The 17889-nt window shown below is 46.6% G+C and overlaps 1 protein-coding gene across 1 annotated transcript; it reads right to left on the reverse strand.

Annotated features, from left to right (window-relative positions):
• Positions 1-4298: 4298 nt before the first annotated feature.
• On the reverse strand, positions 4299-16934 carry LOC139255458 (gastrula zinc finger protein XlCGF57.1-like). Its single transcript, XM_070873937.1, has 3 exons — positions 16859-16934; positions 13513-13599; positions 4299-6516 (listed from the first exon to the last, which is right to left on the reverse strand). Exon 3 carries the CDS (start codon positions 6407-6409, stop codon positions 5540-5542), a length of 870 nt encoding a protein of 289 aa, XP_070730038.1. The 5' UTR covers positions 6410-6516; positions 13513-13599; positions 16859-16934; the 3' UTR covers positions 4299-5539.
• Between the last annotated feature and the right edge of the window lie 955 nt (positions 16935-17889).

The following is a 17889-nucleotide window of genomic DNA, read 5'->3' on the forward strand; positions in this document are numbered from 1 at the left end:
ACTGGCCGGCAGGATGTAGGTAAAGAGCAGTTTTTGATGGATTTGGATCTGTTTGGAGACCAGTCACCAGTGGTGTCCTGCAGGGATCAGTGTTGGGACCATTGCTTTTCCCTATTTTTATTAATGATCTGGATTTTGGGGTTGGGGCACAATTTTGAAATGATACCAAGATCTGTGCGAGTGCTCGAACTGTAGAAGTGGCTCGTCTGATTCAGGCAGATGTTGAAGTGTTGGGACACTGGCCTCATGACTGTGTTGTCGGTATTAGGCACCCTCGGGCAACAGCACCTGTAGGATAAGGTTAGAATTAAATATGTAACATGTAACTTGTACCATAAAATGGTAACCAGTGAAGCCTCAAGGGATTTCTGTTAGCTGAAATAGACTGCATTCCTGGAGACTGATACTATTTGTTTCCCACACACAGGACCAGCATGCAAGCTCTGCAGGTGTCTCTAATCAGCATACCTCAGGACCAAATGTTCTAGTAACAATACGGCTCTGTAGCTGGATGGGGATAAGGAGGCTACCCAATTCCAGCATCCAAGGACAGTAAGATAAGAGAAGCCCAGGCCATGTTACAAGACACATGAGTCATCCCTAGCAACACACCCCTTCGCAACACATCTCTTGGCAACACATGAGCCACTTTACGTTTAGAGACTAACCCTATTGGTCTAATGTAACTGTAGTAAACTGTTGTATGTAACTGTAGTAAACTGTTGTAAAACCTATAAAGATCCATGAAACCCTTTGTTCAGCGGAGAGAAGCCTGGACTCAGTCTTGTGATTTCCTCCCCGCTGGCGTAATTAAAGGCCGCACTGGCGTTGGAACCGACTCTGAGTGTTGAGTGATTCTTCTGATAAAAACTAACACTAACAACTGGAAAATGATGTATAACTTAGATAAGTTCAGTGTTATGCATGTGGGCAGGGCAAATGCTCAACATTCATACACCCTCCAGGGAAAGGCATTAAAGATGGTGGAGACAGAAAGAGATTTAGACATTCTAGTGAATACACCTTTAAAGGTACACGAGCAATGCAGTGCAGCGACAGTTAGAGCAAATAGGGTGCTGGGGTGTATGCATAGGACAATTCAGTATAAGACGAGGAGTACTGTTTTGTCCGAGTACAAGACCTTAGTCAGGCCACACTTGGAATACTGTGTCCAGTTTTGGTCTCCTCACATGGTGGGTGATATTGAGGTTCTGGAAAGGGTCACTCGACTAATTCCAAGTCTAAAGGATCTTAGTTATCAAGATGGGTTAAAAGAGTTGGGACTCTTTACCTTAGAGCAGCGTAGACTTAGGGCGATATGATTGCGGTTTATAAGATAATGAAAGTGAAAGAGAGTGTTCCAGCTGACTGTTTATTTCACTTAAATAGGTTAGGCAGGACCAGGGGACACAAATTTCAGTTGTACAAGGCTAGATCTAGGTTAGACATCAGGAGGTGGTTCTTTTCCCAGAGAACAGTAGACCTCTGGAACAAGCTGCCCTCTCATGTGGTGGATACAGACTCATTGAATTCCTTCAAGTAAAAGCTGGATTTGTTTCTGGCTGCGGCGGAGATTAACACTTACAGAAGGTAGGTACTGCAGGGAGTTTCATGGCCAGAGTGATCTCCTGGACTAGTTTCCATCACTTGGGTTGGAGAGGAATTTCCCAGATTTTATTTTCCCAAATTGTCCTAGGTTTATTTTAAATCTGTATTTTTGCCTCTCCCAGGAGATCACATTGATTCGGGTGGAGTGGAGTGTATACGCTGTGATATATCGCAATTGTGTGGGACAGGCTTGATGGACCAGATGGTCTTTACCTGTCCGTCATTTTACGTATGTATTAAAATGCTTCATCTACACTGTCCTATTTAACACTACCAGAGCAGGTACAGCACGGCTTAGATACAGAATAAATCTCAGGCCCCGAATTAGAGCCCACAGGCCCCGTGGTGACAGGCCCCGGGTGAGCGGTGTCACTGGCCGCCATCTTGCACAGGGCGGGATCAAGGCGCATGCGTGGCCATCTTCGTTCAGGATCAGAGAGTGGGCGGGGCTTCAGAGTCTCTGTTCCCAACTGGGTCCCAGTGCCCGGGAGATGGAGCATCCTGGGCAACACATTTTTCTTCTTCATAGAATCAGAGACTGGTTACAAAATGGAAGGAGGCCATTTGCCCGTCGAGCCTATGTTGGCTATCTGCAAGAGCTTCTGCTAATCCCACTCCAGCTACTCTGACCAGACCTCTAATGATTTTGAACACCTCTGTCAAATCTCCTCTCAATCTTCTCTGTTCTGAGAACAACCTCAACTTCTCCAGACTATCCACGTAATTGAAGTACCTCATCCCTGGATTCATTCTCGTAAATCTTTTCTGCACGCTCTTAAAAGGCCTTCGCATGCTTACTAAAATGTGGTAGCCAGAATTGCTCCAGTTCAGTCAACAAGCTCCCCGCTGGAGTGGAACTATACTGCAGAACCAGTGGGAACCTGTTCAACCTTCGTCGTCTCCAGGCCAGGTCCAAGACCACCTCAATCTCTGTCGTTGAGCTACCGTACGCGGATAATACCTGTGTCTGCGCACATATAGAGGCTGAACTTCAAATCATAGTCGACGTATTTACTGACGTTACGAAAGCATAGGCTTTACACTAAACATCCATAAGAGAAAGGTCCTCCACCAGCCTGTCCTCGCCACATAGCACTCCCCAATTCACCCACCCCCCGTAGTCATCAAAATCCATGGCACGGCCCTGGACAGTGTGAACCATTTCCCATACCTCAGGAACCTCTTGTCAGCAAGAGCAGACATTGACGACAAGATTCAACACCGCCTCCAGTGCAGCCTTCGGCCGCTTGAGGAAAAGTGTCTTTGAAGACCACGTCCTCAAATCTACAACCAAGCACATGGTCTACAGGGCTGTTGTAATACCCACCCTCCTGTATGGCTGAGAGACATGGACTATGTACAGTAGACACCTCAAGTTGCTGGAGAAATACCAATAACGATGTCTCCGCAAGATCATACAAATTACCTGGGAGGACAGACACACAAACGTTAGCGTCATCGACCAGGCCAACATCTGCAGCATTGAAGCACTGACCACATTTGATCAGCTCTGCTGGGCAGGCCACATTGTTCGCATGCCAGACACGAGACTCCCAAAGCAAGCACTCTACTCAGAACTCCTTCACAGCAAACGAGCCAAAGGTGTGGCTGATGAAATGTTACAAGGACACCATCAAAGCCTCCCTGATACACCTGGGAGTCCCTGGCTAAAGACCGCCCTAAGTGGAGGAAGAGCATCCGTGAGGGCGCTGAGCACCTCGAGTCTCATCGCCGACAGCATGCAGAAATCAACCGTGGCATTAAAAAGGGCGTGCGGCAAACCTGTCCCACCCAGCCCTTCCCTCAACGACTATCTATCCCACCTGTGACAGGGACTGTGGCTTCGTATTGGAATGTTCAGCCACCTAAGGACTCATTTTTAGAGTGGAAGCATGTCTTCCTCGATTCGAGGGACTGCCTATGATGATGATGACGACCCAGAACTGCACACAATACTCCAGTTGAGGCCGAACCAGAGTTTTATGCAGGTTCAACATAATATCCACACTTCTGTACTCTATACCTCTATTCATGAAAAATAGGATCCCGTAAGTCTTTGTAACCACTTTCTCAACCAGCACTGCCACCCTCAGTGATTGGTGCACACATACTCCTGGGTCTCTCTGTTCACGCACCCCTTTACAATTGTACCCTTTAGCTTATATTTTCTCTCCTCTTTCTTCCGACAAAGATGTATCACTTTTGAACATTTCTACGTTAAATTTCATCTGCCACATAGACACGCTGGTGTAATGGGTGGGCTGTTCAGCCACCAAAGGACTCATTTTTAGAGTGGAAGCTAGTGGGCCTAAACACATTGGAGTGCAGAAGAATGAGAGGTGATTTTATCGAAACATAAGATAATAAGGGGGTTCGAAGTCTATCACTACCTCCTCACGGTTCACTGTACTTCCAAGTTTTGTGTGAGCTGTAGATTTGGAAATTGTGCCCTGTACATAGGTCATTAATATAGATCAAAAAAAGCAGTGGACCCAATACCGACCCCTGGGGAACACCACTTCCTCCAGTCTGAAAAACAACCATTCACCACGACTCTGTTTGTGTCACTTAGCCACTTTCATATCCATGCTGCCACTGTCCCCGTTATTCCATGGGCCTCGATTTTGCTGGTATTGGTAACACGCCTGGGATCACTAAACACAAAACCCAGTCTGTTAATCACTTTCAGCCACTGGACTTAGCATGTGTCCCACAGCATCTCTTCTACATTCAATATGTGAATAGAGCATCACGCCTGCAAACCTGGTTTAACTTTATATCCACTCAGCAAATCTATTAAAGAAAAGCCTATAGGCCAATGACACACTGTTAAGGTGCCAGTGTGTTGCTGGTTTGATTGGCATTTTGCCTGTAATAGACTCTGTATTTTGGTCTCCATATTTACAAAAGGATATATCTGCATTGGAGGCTGTTCGGAGATGGTTCACTCGGTTGATTCTGGAGATGAGGGGATTGACTTATGAAAATAGGTTGAGTAGATTGGGCCTAAACACATTGGAGTGCAGAAGAATGAGAGATGATTTTATCGAAACATAAGATAATAAGGGGGTTCGACAAGGTGGATGCTGAGAGGATATTTCCACTCATAGGGGAAACTAAAAGAAGGTGACATAGTCTTAGAATAAGGGACCACCCAATTAAAACTGAGATGAGGAATTTCTTCTCTGAGGGTTGTAAATCTGTGGAATTCTCTGCCCAGGAGAGCTGTGGAGGCTGGGTCTTTGAATATATTTCAGGCGGAAACATAGACAGATGTTTGAGCGATTAAGGGAGTACAGGATTATGGGGAGCGGGCAGGGAAGTGGAACTGAGTCCATGATCAGATCAGCCATGATCTTATTGAATGGCGGAGCAGGCCCGAGGGGTCAAATGGCCTACTCCAGCTCCTATTTATTATGTTCTCATGTTCTAATTGAACATTTCTCCCAGTCTAACCTTGTCTGTAATGAAATATGTGTCATTTAATAAGCCTCAAGTCCTTGCTCATGTCTGCTGCAGATTCCAGAGTTGATTCCAGAGATGAGGGGGTTGACTTATGACGATAGATTGATTAGGTTGGACCTAGACACATTGGAGTTCAAAAGAATGAGGTGATCTCTGTGTGGCCCTGAAGGACTGTGTCCAGGCTGAAGTTCTGTTCCCCCTGTAAAATCCTCCCCACAGAATGTCCTTTCTCAGCTCCAATCAGGTGATGCGAAACACTCAGGTGGTAAAGACAAAAATCCACAGCAATGTGTTGAAAGCAACACTAATTTGTGTGTCTATATCCCAAATATTAAACTCCAATCCAGTTACAGGAGTTATTAACATCAGCGTTACAGGATTTATAAACCCCAACTATCAGAATTAACATAATTTAGTCCAGGATGTGATTACCAGCAGCAATAACAACAGAATCCAACCCCTGCAGTCACTTGTGAACTCGCTGGTGTCTCAGCAGGTTGCCTGACAGAGAGAATCCCTTCCCACACTCAGAGCAGGTGAACGGCCTCTCCCCAGTGTGAACTCGCTGGTGTGTCAGCAGGTGGGATGACCGAGTAAATCCCTTCCCACACTCAGAGCAGGTGAACGGCCTCTCCCCAGTGTGAAGTCGCTGGTGTTTCAGCAGGTGGGATGATGCAGTGAATCTCTTCCCACACTCGGAGCAGGTGAATGGCCTCTCCCCAGTGTGAACTCCCTGGTGTATCAGCAGGCTGGATGATACAGCGAATCCCTTCCCACACTCGGAGCAGGTGAACGGTCTCTCCCCAGTGTGAACTCGCTGGTGTATCAGCAGGCTGGATGATGCAGTGAATTCCTTCCCACAGTCGGAGCAGGTGAACGGCCTCTCCCCAGTGTGAACTCGCTGGTGTATCAGTAGGTGGGATAACTGAATGAATCCCTTCCCACAGTCGGAGCAGGTGAACGGCCTCTCCCCAGTGTGAACTCGCTGGTGTTTCAGCAGGTGGGATGATGTAGCGAATCTCTTCCCACAGTCGGAGCAGGTGAACGGTCTCTCCCCAGTGTGAACTCGATGGTGTATCAGCAGGTCGGATGACTGAATGAATCCCTTCCCACAGTCGGAGCAGGTGAACGGCCTCTCCCCAGTGTGAACTCGTCGATGTGTTTCCAGCTGGGATGGGTAGTTGAATCGTTTCCCACAATCCCCACATTTAAATGGTTTCTCCCCAGTGTGACTGCACTTGTGTCTCTCCAGGTTGGACAATCGACTGAAGCCTTGTCCACATACAGAGCACGTGTACCGTTTCTCCCCACTGTGAACGGTGCCTTCTGCTTCCATGGTCAAAAGCTGATGATATTCCAGTCCCGATGTATTGAGTGACCGTCAGATCTTGAGGTGATGTTTGGTTTGAGCTTCCAGTCTACAAATCCTTCCCTTTTAACACCCTGTAAAGTGAATTTTAAACAGGAAAAAGTGAGTGTGAGAGAGAACCCACAAAAACACAAAGGCAGGTTGTGAAATTGAGCTTAATGAGTCTGGTCATTTGTGGGGCCGGCACAAGAAAAAAGTGACCATGAAAGCTGCCGGATTGTCGTAAAAACACATCTGGGTCACTGTTGTCATTCAGGGAAGGGAACACACTCCCTCGACAGGCCCACTTGGGAAATTGTTGTTCCCACTGGGCCCAGAATTACTGGGGGTGATACCCAGCAGCTTCTCCCCCATCTCCATCCAGCTCAAACTGATGTAACAAACAGACCCACACAGGAGGCCAGTGAGTGACTTCCACATCCAGCGCCCACCCTGATACAGAGCGGCTGGGAATTGCTGGGCCTGCTGTATAAATGTAAGTTGTTGTTTGCCTGGTGTGGGGGAGGTGCTGCCCCCGGGGGTTGCTGGGGCCGGGCCCGGTGGCTCTGAATCGGGGCCCGAGAGCCGCGCTTGGCATTGCCCGGGGACCGAGAGCCGCACTCGGTGTTGTCCGGGGACCGAGTGCCTCACTCGGTGTTGCCCGGGGACTGAGAGCCACACTCGGTGTTGTCCGGGGACTAAGAGCCACACTCGGTGTTGCCCGGGGACTGAGAGCCACACTCGGTGTTGTCCGGGGACTGAGAGCCACACTCGGTGTTGCCCGGGGACTGAGAGCCACACTCGGTGTTGCCCGGGGCCCGGGAGCCGCACTCGGTGTTGCCCGGGGACTGAGAGCCGCGCTCGGTGTTGCCCGGGGACTGAGAGCCACACTCGGTGTTGCCCGGTGACTGAGAGCCGCACTCGGTGCTGCCCGGGGACTGAGAGCCGCACTCAGTGTTGCCCGGGGCCCGGGAGCCGCACTCGGTGTTGCCCGGTGACTGAGAGCCGCACTCGGTGCTGCCCGGGGCCCGAGAGCCGCACTCAGTGTTGCCCGGGGCCCGGGAGCCGCACTCGGTGTTGCCCGGGGACTGAGAGCCGCACTCGGTTAAAAAGGAGGCAGACAAAAAGCAGGAAACTATAGACCAGTGAGCCTAACATCTGTGGTTGGGAAAATGTTGAAGAGTTCATTTTTAAAGAATCAATAGCACGACATTTGGAAAAGCATAATTCGGTCAGGCAGAGTCAGCATGGATTTATGAAGGGGAAGTTAAGTTTGACAAATTTGCTGGAATTCTTTGAGCATGTAATGAACAGGGTGGATAAAGTGGGTCTTTTGTATTTGGATTCCCAGAAGACATTTGACAATATGCCACATAAAAGGTTACTGCACAAGATAAAAGTTCACGGGGCTGGGGGTAATATATTAGCATGGATAGAGGATTGGCTAACTAACAGAAAACAGAGAGTTGGGGTAAATGGTTCATTCTTGGGTTGGCAATCAGTGACTAGTGGGGTGCCGCAGGGATCAGTGCTGGGACCCCAGCTATTAACAATCTATATTAACGACTTGGAAGAAGGGACCGACTTTAACGTAGCCAAGTTTGCTGACGATATGAAGATGGGAGGAAAAGCAACGTGTGAGGAGGACACAAATAATCTGTAAAAGGACATAGACAGGCTAAGTGAGTGGGCAAAAATTTGGCAGATGGAGTATAATGTTGGAAAGTGTGAGGTCATGCATTATGGCAGAAAAAAATCAAAGAGCAAGTTATTATTTAAATGGAGAGAGATTGCAAAGTGCCGCAGTACAGCGGAACCTGGGGGTACTTGTGCATGAAACACAAAAGGTTAGTATGCAGGTGCAGCAAGTGATCAGGAAGGCCAATGCAATCTTGGCCTTTATTGCAAAGGGGCTGGAGCATAAAAGCAGGGAAGTCTTGCTACAGTTACACAGGGTATTGGTGAGGCCACACCTGGAATACTGCATGCAGTTTTGGTTTCCATATTTATGAAAGGATACACTTGCTTTGCAGGAAGTTGAGAGAAAGTCCACTGAGTTGTTTCCGGAGATGAGGGGGTTGACTTATGAGAAAAGGTTGAGGAGGTTGGGCCTCTACTCATTGAATTCAGAAGAACGAATGAGAGGTGATTTATCGAAACGTATAAGATAATTAGGGGGTTTGACAAGGTGGTAGCAGAGAGGATGTTTTCACTGATCGGGGAGACTAGAAATAGGGGCCATAATCTTAGAATAAGGGGCCCTCCATTTAAAACTGAGATGAGGAGGAATTTCTTCTCTGAGGGTTGTAAATCTGTGGAATTCGCTGCCTCAGAGAACTGTGGAATCTGGGACATTGAATATATTTAAGATAGAGATAGACAGTGTCTTAACCGATAAGGGAATAAGGGGTTATGGGGAGTGGGCAGGAAAGTGGACCCGAGTCCATGATCGGATCAGCCATGCTCGTATTAAATGGTGGAGCAGGCTCGAGGGGCCGTATGGCCTGCTCTTGCTCCTATTTTTTATGTTCTTATTTTCTAATGTAGTCTCGTATGGGAGTGTGGATTTTACTCATATCTGTCCATCTCTGGTATGTGGATGAGGATTTTACTCTGTATGTTAGTTTCTGATACGAGAGCGTGGATTTTATCCTGTTCCTGTCAATTTCTGGTAATTGCCTGTGGGTTTCATTCTGTATCAAAAAGGGCCACATTACAACATAATTCTAAAAGGATAAAGAGTGTTAAAAAAAAAGCCTGAAGGCTCTGAGTCTCAAAGTGAGGATCATTGGTAATAAGGTGGACAAATTAACTGCACATATAGCTGTTAATGGATATGATGTAATTGGGATTACAGAGACATGGCTCCAGGGTAACCAAGGCTGGGAACATAATATGCAGGGGTATTCAATATTGAAGAAAGAAAAGGAGGTGGGGTAGAGTTAATGGTTAAAGAGGAGGTTAATGCAATAGTAAGGAAGGACATTGGCTGGGATAATGTGGAATCTGTATGGGTCGAGCTGCGAAACAACAAAGGGCAGAAAACGTTTGGTGGTCTGTAAACAAACCCAACTAACAGTAGTAGGGAGGTTGGGGATGGCATCAAAAAGGAAATTAGGGAGGCGTGCAATAAGGGTACAGCAGTTACCATAGGTGACTTTTACCTACATATTGATTGGGCGAACCAAACCGGTAGCAATATTGTAGAGGAGGATTTCCTGGAGTGTATAAGGGATGGTTTTCTAGACCAATATGTCGAGGAACCAACTAGAGAGCCGGCCATCCTAGACTGGGTCTTGTGTAACGAGAGAGGATTAATTAGCAATTAGTCGTGCGTGGCCCCATAGGGAAGAGTGACCATAATATGGTAGAATTCTTCATTAAGATGGAGAGCGACACAGTTAACTCAGAGACTAGGGTCCTGAACTTGAAGGAAACTTCGATGGTATGAGACGTGATTTGGCTGGGATAAACTGGCGAATGATACTTAAAGGGTTGATGGTGGATAGGCAATGGCAGACATTTAAAGATCACATGGATGAATTAAAACTATTATACATCCCTGTCTGGCGTAAAAATAAAACATGAAAGGTGGCTCAACCGTGGCTAACCAAGGAAATTAGGGACAGTGGCACATAAATAGGCCTGAAAAAGCAGCAAACCTGAGGACTGGGAGCAATTTAGAATTCAGCAGAGGAGGACTAAGGGTGTAATAAGGAGGGGGAAAATAGAATATGAGAGTAAGCTTGCAGGGAACATAAAAAACTGACTGCAAAAGCTTCTATAGATATGTGAAGAGAAAAAGATTAGTGAAATCTAATGTCGGCCCCTTGCAGTCAGAATCAGGTGAATTTATAATGGGGAACAAGGAAATGGCAGACCAATTGAACAAATGCTTTGGTTCTGTCTTCACTAAGGAAGACACGAATAACCTCCCGAAAATACTAGGGGACCGAGGGTCTAACGGGAAAGATGAACGGAGGGAAATCCTTATTAGTCAGGAAATGGTTGTAGGGAAACTGATGGGACTGAAGGCCGTTAATCCCCAGGGTCTGATAGTCTGCGTCCCAGAGTAGTTAAAGAAGTGGCCCTAGAAATAGTAGATGCATTGGTGGTCATTTTCCAACATTCTATAGATTCTGGATCAGTACATATGGATTGGAGGGTAGCTAATGTAAACCCACTTTTTAAAAAATGAGGGAGAGAGAAAACAGGGAATTATAGACCGGTTAGCCTGACATCGGTGGTGGGGAAAATGCTGGAATCAATTATTAAAGATGTAATAGCATAGAATTTGGAAAGCAGTGACAGGATCGGTCCAAGTCAGCATGGATTTATGAAAGGGAAATCATGCTTGACAAATCTTCTTGAGTTTTTTGTGGATGTAACTAGTAGAGTGGATAAGGGAGAACCAGTGGATGTGGTGCATTTGGAATTAAAAAAGGCTTTTGACAACGTCCCACACAAGAGATTAGTGTGCAAAATTAAGGTACATAGTATTGGGGGTAATGTATTGATGTGGAGGGAGAACTGCTTGGCAGACAGGAAGCAAAGAGTGGGAATAAACATGTCCTTTTCAGAATGGCAGGCATTGACTAGTGGGGTGCCGTAAGGTTCAGTGCTGGGATCTCAGTAATTTACAAAATCCATTAATTATTTAGATGAGGGAATTTAACGTAATATCTACAAATTTGCAGATGATACTAAGCTGGGTGGCAGTGTGAGCTGTGAGTAGGATGCTAAAAGGCTGCAGGGTGACTTGGACAGGTTAGGTGAATGGGCAATTGCATGGCAGATGCAGTATAATGTGGATAAATGTGAGGTTATTCACTTTGGGTGCAAAAACAGGAAGGCAGATTATCTGAATGGTGACAGATTAGTAAAATGGGAGGTGCAAAGAGACCTGGGTGTCATGGTACATCAGTCACTGAAGGTAGACATGCAGGTCCAGCAGGCAGTAAAGAAAGCAACTGGCATGCTGGCCTTCATAGCAAGGCGATTTGAGTATACGAGCAGGGAAGTCTTACTGCAATTGTACAGGGCCTTGCTGAGACCACACCTTGAGTATTGTGTGCAGTTTTGGTCTCTTAATCTGAGGAAGAACGTGCTTGCTATTGAGGGACTGCAGCGAAGGTTCACCAGACTAATTCCCGGGATGGCAGTACTGACATATGAAGAAAGACTGGATCGGCTAGGCTTACACTCACTGGAATTTAGAAGAATGAGAGGGGATCTCATAGCAACATATAAAATTATGACGGAACTGGACAGGTTAGAGGCAGGAAGAATGTTCCTGATGTTGGGGAAGTCCAGAATCAGGGGTCACAGTCTAAGGATAAGGGGTAAGCCTTATCGGACTGAAATGAGGAGAAACTTTTTCACCCAGAGTGGTAAACCTGTGAAGTTCTCTACCACAGAAAGTTGTGGAGTACTGTTCGTTGGATTTATTCAAGAGGGAGTTAAATGTGGCCCTTACGGCTAAGGGGCTCAGGGGGTATGGAGAGAAAGCGGGAGTGGGGTACTGAAGTTGCAGGATGAGCCATGATCATATAGAATGGTGGTGCAGGCTAGAAGGGCCGAATGGCCTACTCCTGCACCTATTTTCAATGTTTCAATGTATCTTTCCATTCTTGGTGAGTGAGTGTGTATTTTGTGCTGTATCTGTCCATCTCTGTGATGTGAATGTGAGCTCTACTGCATACCCGTCATTCTCCAGTATGTTAGTATTGTTTTACTGTGTACCCCCAATCTCTTATAGTATTGGTTTTACTTTCTAACTGTCAATTTGTGTTATGGAGGTGAGTGTTTATGCTGAATCTGTCGGTCTCTGGTAAATGAGTCTGAGTTTCACTCTGTTTCTATCTGTGTCTGCGATGTGAGTGTGGGCCTTTCTCTGTATCTCCATTTCTGTTATGGGAGTCTAGGTTTTATTCTGTACCCGTCAAGTTCTGATATGTGATTGTGGGCCTTACTCTATAACTACCAGTTTCTGTTTAATTGCGAGTGGGCTTTCCTTTGTACCTGTCAGTTTCTGGAATGAAAGAGAGCTCTTTACCTTGTACCTGTCAATTACTGGTTTGTGAGTCTGTGCATGTCACTGTATGTCAATTTATGTTATGGGAATATGGATTGTAATAAGTCAGCCTCTGATGTGTGAGTGTGGGTTTTATACTGTATTTCTCAGTCTCTCATATGCAAATGTGTGTATTTTTCTGTAACTGTCGAGTTTTGTTGTGTGTTCAGGTTTAATCTGTGCTTCTCAGTTTCTGCTATGTTAGACTGTACCTATTTGTTCCTGCTTCTTGATTGTATGTTTTAGACTGTACCTGTCAGTTGCTGCTATGTGAGTGTGGAATTTACTCTGTATCTGCTTGTCTCTGGTATGTGAACATGAGAATCAATTGAACTTTTAACCTGTATTTCTCTGATATGTGTGTGAAGATTTTGCCTTCTACATGTCATTGTTCAGATATGTGTGTGTGGGTTTTATTCTGCCCCTATCAGTTTCTGCGATGCAAGTAAAAACTTTACTGACTGCCTTTCAGTTTTTCGATATGTGCTCATGGGATTTACACTTTACCTGTCACTCTCTGGTATGCAAGTGGGGATTTTATTCTGTTACTGCCACTTTCATATATGTGGGTGTGTGTTGTATACTGTATCTGTCAGTCTGTGGTACGGGAATGTGGGGTTTATTCTGCACCTGTCATCTTCTGGTATGTTCGGGGGGTTTAAATACTGAATCTGTCAGATTCTGAAACATGAATATGGCTTTTGCTCTGTACCCATCAGCTTCTGATATGCTAATGTGGTTTATATTATCTGTTTGACATTTTTTCTGATAGATGATTGTCTTTTATTCTCTACCTGCCAGTTTCTGGCAAGTGAGTGTGGGTGTTTAATGTACCTGTCAGTGTGATCTGTTTCAATGGTGAAACAGCATGTGATTCTACTGCTCCATGTGGCTGTAAGATTCACAATGTAACTCTGTCACTTCGGATCACTGTGGGACTGACAGCTTCTGCTGTCTGTGACAATAGACTTGAGGCCAGTTCTGTGTGTCTGCGCTCTGTGAGTGATAATCTACTTACTGTGTGTGAGAAGGAGCTGCCTGCACTGTTCCTTGTGTTCTGGGTGAAGGAAAGATCACATTTGTTCTGGCTGGTTGAATAATTTTGCTGTGAAAATAATAATACGAGAACATTATTAGTTCTAAGATATGGATGCAGGAGAGAATATGATGTACCTGAGGGAGCAACAATGTAGCTCTCAATCACCAGCAACACGGTTTTGGAGAACTCAGCTCACCGAAACAATATAACCCGTCTTTAAAATATCTTCTCCCACACTCCTCTCCTGTTGCCTGCAATAGATGACCTTGTGAGACTCCCCACATCCTCACTGTCAGGCTGTTTCCCCCGGACTCAATGCTGATCTCTGAGCCCATCTGCGGACACGCTCCCAAAGTGCTGTGCTGCTGTAAGGAGGCTGCTGCTCGCTGCCTTACCCCGGGGCTACTGTGTCACCATTCCTGGCTGTTTTAAACCATCTTCTTCTGCTCACTGAGTGAATGGTGATTGCAGGCAGTGCTGGGGGAGGGGAGGGTGCATGTGCTCTTCTGCTCACTGGGAATTGACACAGGGGGTGGGGCTGAACCGTGCATGCGCAGCTCTCTGCAATAATTCAGCCTGTTAAAATCAAAGTGCACTTTTCCCAATTTACTTTTATCAGAATCTGAGCAAAGGAACTGGGCTTGGGGGGAAAGGACAGAGAATGATTAAAGCTGGGAGCTTTGTCCCTTGGAGATGCTCAATTTGAGATCATTCCGTGCAGGGTGTTTCTCTCCATGAGCCCATCTTCACAAAGCTATCCTGCAGCAACATCGGAGGGGTGAGGGAGTGGGAGTGTTTGCTGGGACCGTGCAGGAGTTAATATCTAACAGAAACAATCTGAGATCAGTAAAATACTCGGTCACTGAGAGTAATACCGAAGTGGATAATCAAGGGGCTTTCATGAGGCAGGAACTTAATACAATCACTATTCATTATGAAGTAGAACTCGATAAAATAATGGGACTAAAGGCATACAAGTCACCTTGCCCTGATGGCTTACATCGTAAGGTCTTAAGAGAAGTGGCTGCAAAGATGGTGGACACATTAGTTGTAATCTACCAAAATTCCCTGGATTCTGGGGTGGTCCCAACAGATTGGAAACCAAAAATGTAATGCCTCTATTTAAAAAAGGAGGCAGACAAAAAGCAGGAAACTATAGACCAGTTGGCCTAACATCTGTCATTGGGAAAATGCTGGAGACCATTATTAAGGAAGCAGTCGCGGGACATTTGGAAAAGCACGATTCAATCCAGCAGAGTCAGTATCGCTTTATGAAAGGGAAATCATGTTTGACAAATTTGCTGGAGTCCTTTGATGATGTAAGAAGCAGAATAGATAAGGCGGAACCAGTGGATGTGGTGTATTTGGATTTCCAGAAGGCATTTGATAAGGTACCACATAAGAGGTTACTGCACAAGATAAACCTCATAGTGTTGGGGGCAGTATATTAGCATGGAGAGAGGATAGGTTAACTAACAGAAAACAGAGAGTCAGGATAAATGGGTCTTTTTCCGGTTGGCAAATGGTGACTAGTGGGGTGCCGCAGGTATCGGTGCTCGTTCCTCAACTATTTACAATCTATATTAATGACTTGGAAGAAGGCACCGAGTGTAATAGAGCCAAGTTTGCCGATGATACAAAGATGGGGGGGAAAGCAAATCGAGAACACGAAAAATCTGCAAAGGGATATAGACTGGCGAAATGAGTGGGCAAAAATTTGTCAGATGTAGTATAATATGGGAAAATGTGAGGTTATCCACTTTGGCAGAAATAATAGAAAAGCAAATTATAATTTAAATGGAGAAAAATTGCAAAGTGCTACAGGACAGAGAGACCTGAGGATGTGTGTGCATAAAACACAAAAAGTTAATGTGCAGGTACGGCAAGTAATCAGGAAGGCAAATGGAACATTGGCCTTTATTGCAAGGGGGATAAAGCAGAGAAGTCCTGCTACAACTGTACAGGGTTTTGGTGAGACCACACCCAGAATACTGCATGCAGTTTGGTCTCTGTATTTAAGGAAGGATATACTTGAATTGGAGGCTGTTCAGAGGTTAATTCTGGCGATGAGGGGATTGTCTTATGAGGATAGGTTGATTAGGGTGGGCCGATACACATTGGAGTTCAAAAGAATGAGAGGTGATCTTATTGAAACATATAACGAGGGGACTGGACAAGGTGGATCCAGAGAGGATATTCCCACTCAGGGTAAACTAAAACTAGGGTGCATAGTCTCAGAATAAGGGGCCACCCATTTAAAACTGAGATGAGGAGAAATTTATTTGCTCAGATAGTTGTAAATCTGTGGAATTCTCTGCCCGAGAGCTGTGGAGGCTTGGTCATTGAATGTATTTAAGGCAGAGATAGACAGGTTTTTGAGCGATAAGGGATTAAAGGGTGATGGGGAGCGGGCAGGGAAGTGGAGTTGAGTCCATGATCAGATCAGCCATCATCGTATTGAATGGCAGAGCAGGATCCAGGGGCCAAATGATCCACTCCTGCTCCTATTTCTTAGGTTATTATGCTCTTATGAGATAATAACCCTGTGACTGTATATGGGGACTCTAACCCTGGGACTGTACATGGGGACTCTAACCCTGGGACTGTACCTGGGGACTGTAACCCTGGGACTGTACCTGGGGACTCTAACCCTGGGACTGTACATGGGGACTCTAACCCTGGGACTGTACATGGGGACTCTAACCCTGGGACTGTACATGGGGTCTCTAACCCTGGGACTGTACCTGGGGACTCTAACTCTGGGACTGTACATGGGGACTCTAACCCTGGGACTGTACATGGGGACTCTAACCCTGGGACTGTACATGGGGACTCTAACCCTGGGACTGTACATGGTGACTCTAACCCTGGGACTGTACCTGGGGACTCTAAATCTGGGACTGTACATGGGGACTCTAACCCTGGGACTGTACATGGGGACTCTAACCCTGGGACTGTACATGGGTTCTCTAACCCTGGGAGTGAACAGCTCTGGGGCTTTCCTGTTACAATTGTCTGGGATGTAACCAGAAGCTTAGCACTGAGCAGCGCCTTTAGGAGATGGTGAGAAATCCGATGCGTCAGAATATAACTCAGCTGTTACTTTACCAAGATGGCCGCGCATGCGCTTTGCTGCTCACTGAACAAAGATGGCGGAGAACAGACTCTGCCTTCCTGTACAAAGCTGGCCGCCGTTACCCGGGGCCTGTGACCGGGAGAAAGCCTCGAGGATGCAGGCGCCGATATTCCGGTTATTATTCCGGGCTTCGGGAAGGCACCAGGTGTTTATGAAGCCTCCCCGACTCCCCGCTGGTCCATTACTCACCTCCGCCCCGCTGAAAAGGAGCTGTTTTACGGAGAACATTTCACCACAGCCGCTCCGCCATTACACGCACCGGGCATGCTCCAAATACAGCCAGTTCCCGCGCGTGCGCACTGGTCCCCTGAAGTCTGGGGTCGGCACATTCTCCATCGCGGGGAATGCTGGGTAAATACCCAAGACTACTGAAGTGACTGGGACAGAATTTACTGGCCTCCCATTGGGCACTGAACCATGTTCATTCTGGCACTGAGACTTTGTTTCTGCTGCTCCAATAACCCTGTCCCTGAGCTGGAGAGTAGTGTTCTGTCTCAGTATTGTTTCAAACACCGGGTGTCCAATATTTCATTTCTCCACAACCATCATCATCATCACAGGCAGTCCCTGGAAGCGAGGATGATTTGCTTCCACGCCAAAAAGGAATGAGTTCACAGGTGTTTTAATGAAGGACCGAGTATTCCAGATCCCGAGCTACATCTTGAAGGGTGGAACATGCCTGTGTTTGGATTTTGCACACCAGTCACCACACTGGCTTGTCAGAGCTCGGTCTTGGTCCAGTGGCAAGGATTATCCCAGACGACTGGAGACCAGCTGTGCTGCACGGACTGAGCGCACACATATACCAGTTTGGGCTGGCCCATGCTGCCCCTCGGCCCTTGCCCCTTCTGGGCCCCAGACTCATGCCTCTCCTGGGCCCCGGTCACGTCCTTCTATAATCTCTTGCCGCTCCTTCGCCCCTCCTGCTGTGCCTGCCCGCACTGCAATTAGCGACGTGACTTTGCAGCCGTTACCATCCTACAATGGAATGCCACCGCCGCACCCTGCTCCCTCTGATGGCCCCGACCTGCTGATGGTCATCCAGGCCGGGTCCGTGCCGCTGCACGGGAGACTAATTCATGTTCCCTTCCCTTCCATTTTGGGCCTTTTCTTACTCTAGATTATTTCACTTCTCACGCAATTCATCTTTTGCGACATCAAATCCCAAGCTTGTTTCGTTTGAGCATACGGCTTGTGGATGTCATACACTGAACCGGCGT

Source organism: Pristiophorus japonicus, unplaced genomic scaffold (genome assembly GCF_044704955.1).
Source record: "Pristiophorus japonicus isolate sPriJap1 unplaced genomic scaffold, sPriJap1.hap1 HAP1_SCAFFOLD_61, whole genome shotgun sequence".
Taxonomy (NCBI): Eukaryota; Metazoa; Chordata; class Chondrichthyes; family Pristiophoridae; genus Pristiophorus; species Pristiophorus japonicus.